Source organism: Lactuca serriola, chromosome 3 (assembly GCF_051521515.1).
Source record: "Lactuca serriola cultivar US96UC23 chromosome 3, Lser_US96UC23_V15, whole genome shotgun sequence".
In the NCBI taxonomy this organism is placed as follows: Eukaryota; Viridiplantae; Streptophyta; class Magnoliopsida; order Asterales; family Asteraceae; genus Lactuca; species Lactuca serriola.
The window spans coordinates 190,571,810-190,581,815 of record NC_136410.1 but is presented as its reverse complement, the minus strand read 5'-3'; the positions used below and the strand labels follow the sequence as shown (position 1 = coordinate 190,581,815).

Sequence of the window (10,006 nt, the reverse complement as noted above, 5' to 3'; positions counted from 1 at the left end):
TTCATCACCATCAATCCTTGCGTTGTTCATTCGCTCAAAATGACATATTTCTAACATATTCAAAAGTATAGTGAATCCCTTAAAGTAAAAATCACATTCAAAGAATCACAATAGAAAACAAAAGGAAGGATAATTTCGTACCATTAAATTGGAGTAAATAAAAATTGTCAAAACCTAATTTGAATGGTTGTTCATGTACTTATGATGTGTGTGAAACCTAAAATCTACAGAGAATACCAAATTAACATCCTCATTTTTCTTAACAACAAATACCTTCTACGTTTCCTCAAAGATTTAAAATCAAATTCATGTACATTGAAGTAGATAGAATAGAAACAGAAGAACAATCAAATCCAGACAATAGTTACTTCCAAACCTAAATAAATCGTTTTAATAAAATCAAGTTAAAAGTTTTCACAAAATAAATAAATAGGTATATCATCCGTACCATTCATGGATGAAATTGCATAACCCAATTTCGAACTTCGTACTCATGTCACATCTCTCTTCCGACCCTTGGTTGGAGTGTCGTTGCTATCACCAGTTGAGAATCAACATTAGGGTTAAACAACTTCCATTAGCAGCACAAATGGTTGTGGGTGGAGGCGCAACAAATCAAGAAACCGAAAAAATAAATAAAAAGATGGAGGTGGAGTTGCAATCCTATAAGAAGGTGAAATCATACCAAACAAAATCCTATAATCTGGGGATACCGATTGACGAAATTTTAGGCTAACATTTTGGGTCTTTTTTGGATTTAAAATATGAATTTGAACGATCAAGAATTATTTATAATCATTCTTTTGTATTAGGGTTTTATTAAGATTGAGGATTTGAGAGAATACCAATTAGGTGACTGATTTTTCGGATACGACACAGGAAAGATTCAAATTGAAATGGATTATATTGGATTTTGTCAATGGCTTTTTGAATGAGCGGGAAAATGAAAACCCGATGCATACAATAATGTCACGTGGCAAATTAAGGTGTAGAAAGCATGACATGTGGCACCTTAGAGAGTCTTTTATATTAGGAAGAGAGAAGAGATGTTTGATTCTCCTTTTATGTTTGGAAATATATATAAGGTTTTGTGCCACACTTATTATGCGCATTTTAACAAATAACTTTGCATCTTTATGCCCTCTATTTAACAGAACTATTATTTATCCCCTTAATCATATTTCATATTTTAAATTCTTTTATTTTTTTGACCAATTAATCTATTTTATTAAATATTAAAAATTAAAAAAAAAATTATATAGCATTTTTTTTCTAACTTGATACCTTATAAAAATAATACCATTATCAAATATATGATATATGCATAAAAACAACAATATTAACATTTTCTATACAACCCTTGTAACATAAGATTAAAATTATATTTAAACTTATGTACCTTAAGTTTTACCATATATTCCAACAACTTTGTCAAATCATAAAAGAAAATTGATCACTCGACAACAGTCCAATAATCTCTCATTTATCTTACACAACCTATAAAAATGAAATTAACAAATCATTGAACATGTACAAACAAAAAAAAATATCACTTCATTTACACCATTTTTTCCTTTCACCAAATAACCCTAAAATGACTCACCAAAAACGAAAAAAATAATAAAATAAATAAATAAACATCAAAGAATGGTGACTTGTAGTTAATAGAGCTTTATTCTAGTTTGGATTGATGTCCTACAAATCGGGCACAACTGAAGCGTTTCCCCACACTCGTGACATGTCTGTCAAATCAAAATAATCATAAAATTAATATAAAATTCCCACAAAATCAATATTCATTTGAAGTAAAATAAAAATGAAATAAAATTAATATACCTGATGTCCACACCCGAAGGCCATGTCCTTTGGGTTAGCAAGGCAAATCGGGCATACCTATAATAAATAAATAATCCCAAAATCAAAATCACTTGCTATAAATATTAAATACCATGTGATTATAGAAAAATGTTGCAAAAACAAAAATATTTACCTGGTTGTCATATGTAGATTTTGAAATTGATTCCAATACGTGATGTTGACTAGTTTGACCATAATAAGATGATTGTGACATTGACCCCTTTTGAAAACTATTTGAATTAAATGGTTTTGAGATGTTGTAAGTTGATGGTGAACGAATAGGTGGCGGAAGGGCAATCCTCCGACGCGACATTCCTATATCTTTGCGACTACTGCAAATCCGAAAACAAAAATCAAAATAAGACAGGCTTATTTTCGATGATGAGGATTAAAAGGGCATTTACGTCTTTTTGCACGGTAGGTGGGGCAAAAATTTAAATTCGTATCATTGACATCGGTCTTAGGCTATGTTTGGCAAACTAGCTGAAAAGCTAGCTGCTAGCTGATTAAAGTCATGTTTGGCGCGCCACAGCTAGCTGATAAGCTAGCTTATTTTTTGAGTTTTTTTTAAGTTGTCATGTTTGACAAGCCAAAAAGTAGCTTATAAGCTAGCTTATAAACTAGCTTCTTAGGAGCTTTTTTAATATTTTCCAAATATACCCCTTAATTAAATATAGAAACGTATTCTTTTAAATGTCCTTGTAAGTCATTTTATATTTTTCAGCTAACTTTTCAGTTAGTTTTACCAAACAATATTTTTTATCAGTTAGCTTTTAATTTAACAGCTAGCTTTTCAGTTATCAGATAGTTTTTCAGCTAACTTTTCAGCTAGTACGCCAAAAATAACGTAACTGAAAATCTAGTTGTTAGCTTATAAGCTAGCTAACAAAAAATGACGTTCGGTAAAAACTAGTTGATAAGCAAGCTGAAAGATATAAAATGATATAGAAGGACATTTTTTTAAAAAATTAATTAAGGGTATATTCGGAAAATTTAAAAAAAGCTACTCAAAGTAGCTTTTTAAACAGCTAGCTTATCAACTACTTTTTAGTTTGCCAAATATGACAATTTAAAAAAGCTCGAAAAATAATCTAGCTGTGGTGCACCAAACACATCCTTAGTCTGTCTTAATCCCAATGCATGTCAATCGCAATACAGTCTATTCTGTTCTGTTCTGTCCTTGTTCTGATTTGTGTCATAAGGAAGGAAGAGAGCATACCCAAGTAAATTTAATTCAATTGTCGCTTTATACTGAGAAGGGATTTCCATCAATGCTGAAAGAGCAAATTCTGTCTCTTTTCGGATTTGAGGCGTGTTTTTCGACATGATATCCGTGAAATTCACAAACTAATTTAAAAAAAATAATAATAATAACATTAGAAAATGTATAATATAATAAGGGATGACAACATGGAAATTATATTCAAGGTAGAATTTATGGTTACTTGGAAATTATCAAAGTCACGGTCAGGGATATTATCGTCAAATTCCTTCATCATGTCCCACGGCCCATCTCCCACCCCGACTAATACAATAGAGAGTGGAAGCTTGCTGTTAAAAAAGAAATTGTAGTTTAGAATATAAGCATACAAAAATCTTGTATTTTAATATTTTTTTTTAATTGATAAAAGTTGTAGAAAATTAGAAAATCACCTTGCTTCGACTATGGCGTCTACAGTTTTTTGTTCTTGTGGACTCAAATGACCTCGCTCAGTATCCACACTTCTTGTTACCTATAAATATAAATAAGTTTTATAAAAATTACCACTTTGATGTAATTTAAAGAACAATTCATCAGACACAAATTATGACACAGAAAGAACAGGTTATACTGCATTTGGCATATGAGACAAAAATTGTACTTTTTTTGTCCCATGCATAAAAAGGTGGGACATGGACCCACTCTCAATCTTTTGTCAATGAAAAAGACATGAATGCCCTTCATATCCTAGAAATTATGATTAATATTGACCGAAATTACCAACCTGCCCATCAGCAATGATTAATAAGACATGGTATTGGCCACCACTTTGTTCAACAATTGTCATAGCTTGTTCAATGACAGGGGCAAAAGATGTGGGACCTACATGACAAAAAGAAAAAAAGTTTAATTTTATGAAAAAAAAAAAATAAACATTAATCTCAAAAGAACCAAATTAGATTTAGAACCTGAAAGCTTAAGATGAGGGACAATTTCTCTATATCTACTTAACACATCTTCAAATCCATTACAAAAACTATCTTCAGGATAAAAGCTGAAAACATCTTGATCATGTGTTGTTGCTGAAAAAAAATTAAGATCACTCTAAATATTTAAATTTTTCAACACAATTATAAAGAATAAAGAGCTATATTAGCTATTATAAACTATACCATCTCCAAATCCATAACAAGGAATCAAGTTATCCTCATCAAAAGCAGCTAAAGTTTTTCCAATGATGGATATGGCATGTTCATATGGATTTAAATCATCTCCAATGTGATGCAAGCTTTTTCTGTTGTAAGATCTTGAACCTATTTACATGATCCAATGTTAGCATGTTTAAAGTTTAATTCACTTAATCACTTCCATTGATGGAATTCGAAAAGCAACATGAACATGAAATCAAGAATATTACAAAGTAACTACCTGTCCACTCATTGCTTTTGGTGAAATCAATGCCAACAATGAGATTAGAAGACTCAAGTCCCGCATGTGATAGAGCCTCTGTCACCTGAAAATATAAACTAAATTGTTCATCCTAACAATTTAACAAGAAAAGATATCAACAGAAAGAACAAAAGGTGATGTTAGATTGTTAATTACCTGTTCCAAAGAGTTGTAACTATCAGCAATTCGTGAATATTTTTTGTCGAGCTTCTTCTGTGGTGTATAGATTGGAAGAGAAGTATATTGTTGTGGATTCGGATCCTGAAAAGGGTAATTTTGATCTCCTTGAGGCGGAAGAGAATATGATGGTTGAGGAGGATAATTAGAAAAAGATGAAGTTGATTGGAACGATGACGAATGTCTATATCTCGCTGCTTCTTCCCTTGAATTCTTGCCTCCCATTGATTAATCTGTAAAGTTCAGATGTATTGCTCTTCAGAAAACAGTTTCTTGAAATCAAATTGTGAATGATTTGAACGAAATCCCCTCAAATCTGAACTGAAAACCCTTATTTATAGTGAATACTGAATCAGATAATAAATATGACTTGGTAAATTGGTAGCATTATATACCGAGAAACAACGCGGGATTGACGGCGATGAAAACTAAAATGGTGATTCGTGGAAGCTTACACCGATTTTCATTTATTTCGTGTGACGTTACATAAACATTTGAATTACTTCGTTTACAATAAAACCCTGAAACAGAATTCAATTTTGTAGCTATCTAGTAGCCATAGAAGTTGGTCAAAACACGGCATTGATACGTCTGAAATTTCATCTCTTAAACTAGAAGAAACGTGAATCATACTTGTAAATTCTGGTCAAATTACATCAGCGTTTTCCCTCAATTAACAACTATCACTTCGGTGGTTAATTTGATGTGTTGCTAACAAATTAAAAAATTGAAGAGGAGGTGATTGGTGAATCAATGAATATTCAATATACAGGAATGATTCGATGAAACAAACCTGGATAGATTCTCGTAAGCGTCACCATGTGACGTTTTCAAATGATGAGAATTTCTCAGCGCATCAATGGAAATGGAAGTTTCCGATTGTCTTCGGAAAGTAATAGAAGCTTCCATTCTGTTTGATTTAATATGATTGGTTTTGTATCGGAAGTTTTGGCTTCATCGAGTTGCATGCATGGTGAGTTCTCAGGCCACCGGATTTCTTCCTCGACAAATCGTGCTTCTTAATTTTGGGCAAATACCCCTCTTTACGAAGAAAAGGGATTCCATTAACCCCATTTGAAAAATACTGACTTTTTAAAAGTCAAACTGCAACCTTCTTATCAAATTTTGACTTTGACAAAGCATAATCTCTAGCCTGGGCCCTATATGAAACTTTGATATTTTTAATTTACAGATTTAGTCCCTATATTTAGTAAAAGGTTACAGTTTTGGTACAACTTTTAAAAGTTAGCAAGTTTTTGGTCCAATTTTATATTATGGTTTGAAGATCCATATGAAACTTCGAAAAGGTTATAGTATTGTTCCACTTTTAAAATTGTTGAGTTTCTATGGTTAAAGATATCACATTGATTATTTTGGCTTCCTCTCTTAAATATTTCAGTTTGTTAAGTTGGTTCTCGAAAACAGAGGTTTTCAGAAATATCTAAATCCAAAAATTCAAACTAAAATTATCTAAAATTTTAGATATCCCAAGTAGAGATATTTGTGTTTTCGGATTTGGATTCCGATTCAGATAGTGATTTTGATCATTTTTGGATATTTTGAGATGATCCGATATCCGAAATATAAAAGAAAAAATAATAATAAGTTAGTTTTGTTACTTTTAATTGGAAATTTCGTTGCTTATAATTCATTGCCATTAATCCCATTGACCGATAGATTTTTGTTTCATATGTATATACTTTTTAATCTAATTTAGTATTATTTGAATATCGTTTTTAACGAGAAGAGGTGAACCAGAGCATTAAATGAAATCATAAATGTGAAGTTTGTATTTTTTTTGGTTCCTAAATGAGTATTTTTGCTTCTTTGGTAGTGGATAAATTCTATTGTAATTTTTTTTTTTTTTTGAAACGACAAATATATTAAAATAGAATACCCTCCCCTAGCAATGAATTAGAAAAAAAAAAAAAAAAAAAAAAGGATACAAGTGAGTACAAAAATTACAATCCAGAAAATGGAGAGATCAACCACTCCTCCCAACTACAAATACCATTATTACCCCTATGCTTTAACCAATAAAAGACCATAGACTTAATGCATTCTATTCCATTATGAACTGAAGTACCCTCCATTTAAAATAATTTTTTATTCCTAAATCTCCATAAGTTCCAAAGCAAGCCATAACAAATGACAACAAACCTTTTCCTTTTCACTTGACTGTCCCAGGTGCTAGCGAAATGTATCAGATCGCTGATGGTTTTTAATGAGGCTTGTTCACTCGATACACCACACCAACTCCAAATGCAGTTCCTTATCTGGGTAGCGAACAAACAATCAATCAGCACGTGGTCCGCACATTCTAGCCTTCCAATGCATGAACTACATAATGTTGAGTTGACCATAATACCCCTCCGCTCCAAGGCTACAACTGATGGGATTCGACTTTGCGCAACTCTCCATATAAAACATAACACCTTAATCGGTACCGCTTTACTCCAAACAATCACAGGAGTAACAGGGATACTAACTTGCAGCTTATCGATAAGCTGCCTAATAGAACAAACGGAAAACATGTGACAACCCCAAATCTATTTCCGTTACAAATCCCATTTTCACTAATGGAATGTGTCACTATACGTTATCTTATGTAATATTTGGAATCGTCAATAACCGAATATCTAGTTATATGCATGTCTTGATATTATCATAAGAATATAACTCGTATGTGTTAACCCCGTTTAACCTAATAGAGTTGTATTACTTTCTCAACCACTTCACCCGGGTAAAAAGTTTTAACCCTGTTAACTTTAAGCATCGGGTAGCCGTGTATCGGGTGCGATACCCGAGACATATGAAATGAGTGTGCACAACATTTGAACACTCTTTTACCACACATTCACTCTCTCTCACTACTTTCTCTCTCTAAACCCGAAATCGACCCCAATTCTGCTAATTTCCGACTTCCAAACGTAAGTACTCATTCCCTATCTTAATCTAGACATACTTTACTGCATCTAGAATCCAAAATCATAGAAAACAAAGAACAAAAAGGGAGTTTACGGCCTAAGAAGCCCCTTAGGCCGTAAACCCCCAAAATCATGCCAAAGACCTTGTTTTTCCATCCTTTAAGCTTATGGACTAATTAAGGCATATACCTAGGAGAGTTTGGACACTAAAACACAAGAAATTGAAGCTTAAAAAGGAGTTTACGGCCCAAGCTTGTGCTTAGGCCGTAAACACCCCAAAAACCCCACAAATCCTTGTTTTAAGCCTCAAAAACTCATATAAGGTGTTTGGTAATTTAGACTTGACATTAAGGAAGGTTTAAATGCATCAAACAACATCATTTGAACACAAAAAGAGGAGTTTACGGCCAAGGCTAAGCTTGGGCCGTAAACACCCAAGTTTTTGTGTCAAACAAGTCCCAAAACTCCTCTAATGCATGTAAGGAATTTAGCTAAGGCCTTTGGATGTGTGTTGTACCATTAAACTTCACATTTTAAGGCCAAATGAAGAGTTTACGGCCAAGGATATTCTTGGGCTGTAAACTCCCCAATTTTCATGCCAAAATTGTTCCAAAACTCATTTTAAGGCCTTCTAGGATTTATCTAAGGTGAATGAGAACATGTTGTACCATTTAAACATACATCTTGAAGGATTTAATGGAGTTTACGGCCCAAGAACAAGTCTTGGCCGTAAACTCCCCAAAATGTCACAAAAATAGGAGTTTAATCCCTCCATTTTGGTCCAAGACACATACCATTAAAGTAAGGAAGTGAAATAAGGCCTTAAACATACAATTAGGAGGACCACATGAGTTTACGGCCAAGCCTAGGGGGCTTACGGCCGTAAACTCCCAAGGAGTGGCCTTTAGGCCGTAAACTCCAAGGGAGTGAGCTCATGGACCCTCCCGTAAATCATTCTTGGCCTTGTACCACCCCCGGGAACCCCTTCTAGGCCCTAAAACCCCGAAAACGATGCTTGAATGTCCAAATACTATAATGAAAGGCATGAGATGATTAACTTCTTGTAAAATACATATTTCATATGACATTAGGGTCCTAAGAGGTGCTCAAGTCGTTATTGGGTACCAAACGCTCAACTGACACTTTTACCCGATTTACCCGATTTACGTGATTTCAGGTGAGTTCATACCCCTTAATGAACCTTTCAAATGTTTTAAATGTTTTAGGGGGGGGGGGGAGATACAAGTTACTTATGTATGTTTATGGAAAGTTTTACAAAATGATGTTTCCCGTTACGAAGATTAATCACATGTGATTCACTATCCTTAGTTCAAATCACATGTGATTCATCACTATGCCTTATAAACAAGTTTTTACATTTTCAAACTATTTTTGGACAGCAAGCCAGATTTTAAATGTTCTTTTGGAAAATACTTTTATTAAATCAATTTACTTATAAGATGTAACCACTCTGATATATTTATATAAGTAAGACTTGGAGGACTTAGGACCGATATCTCGCCTTATTTCCTGTTCTTGTTTGATTGTGGGCTTAGGGTAGTAGTTATCTGTCCGACTGTCGTTGATTTCTTAGTTATATAACTTGTATATTAGTATGGGATACAAATATTTCTTCTTTCACTAAATACTAAAGTCACTAACATGTCAAGAACCATCCACACTAAGTTAACTATAATAGGTATAGTTAATGTTGCTACTGCTACTACTTGCTAAAGTCACTACTCTCTACACTATAATACTCACTATTACCAGACAATACACTAGTAAGAGAAAACACTATGATCAATACTAAAAGATTACTGCACTATAACAAAAAGAGAAAACACTAAACAAACAATAATACACTAACCCACTACGAGATACTCTATTCGCTACCCACTACGCCCGGAGTTTTCCGATAGGAAGACGACACTACATGTATAGATCTATACGGGGCAGACGCTATTACATCTCGACTGTTAATTTCAGTCCGCGCCGTGCAGGCCCAGGGATGCCACTACTTCACTATACTGTGCATGACTGGGAAGGTCATGGGATCCTCTATTATCCTCACTATTAGTATATACAAGGAATACACTAAAACTACACTAAAATACCACACTAAATGCTAAACTACATCCCAAAGTAAGTAAGTATCTACCACTAAAGGAAGCTCACACCTCTATCACTGATTACAGGCTTAACCTATTCTATCACATTTACTGTATGGAGTTTTGCCAATATACTTTTACAATAAACTGTTTCAAAGAAATGAAGAATGCATACTTTTCATAGATTGTCACTTACAATGTATTTTCTAGAAAATATGGGATTTTCTAAGTTTCTATTACTTAAGAATATAAATGACACATTTTCCGCACTAATGCTTTGTATA

General features: G+C 33.3%; 1 protein-coding gene across 2 annotated transcripts; it reads right to left on the bottom strand.

Annotated features, from left to right (window-relative positions):
* Window positions 1-1,321: 1,321 nt before the first annotated feature.
* Window positions 1,322-5,727, bottom strand: LOC145093465 (E3 ubiquitin-protein ligase RGLG2-like). Of its 2 annotated transcripts, none has more exons than XM_079031596.1 (12): window positions 5,478-5,727; window positions 4,664-4,917; window positions 4,487-4,571; window positions 4,231-4,371; window positions 4,027-4,140; window positions 3,843-3,940; window positions 3,511-3,590; window positions 3,303-3,408; window positions 3,077-3,204; window positions 1,991-2,189; window positions 1,837-1,893; window positions 1,322-1,742 (listed from the first exon to the last, which is right to left on the bottom strand). In XM_079031596.1, the coding sequence occupies exons 2-12, from the start codon at window positions 4,907-4,909 to the stop codon at window positions 1,662-1,664; spliced, it is 1,335 nt and encodes a 444-aa protein (XP_078887722.1). In that variant the 5' UTR covers window positions 4,910-4,917; window positions 5,478-5,727; the 3' UTR covers window positions 1,322-1,661. The 2 variants fall into 2 exon arrangements, with proteins under 2 accessions (XP_078887722.1, XP_078887723.1); XM_079031597.1 differs by lacking the exon at window positions 5,478-5,727 and adding an exon at window positions 5,080-5,219.
* Window positions 5,728-10,006: the final 4,279 nt, after the last annotated feature.

Coding starts and splice junctions, on each gene's coding strand:
- LOC145093465 (XM_079031596.1), bottom strand. CDS start 4,909: ATGGGAGGCAAGAATTCAAGGGAAGAAGCAGCGAGATATAGACATTCG. Junction 3,591..3,842: donor TAATCATTGCTGATGGGCAG/GTTGGTAATTTC, acceptor TTATATTTATAG/GTAACAAGAAGTGTGGATAC. Junction 2,190..3,076: donor ATTGAATTAAATTTACTTGG/GTATGCTCTCTT, acceptor TCGGATTTGCAG/TAGTCGCAAAGATATAGGAA.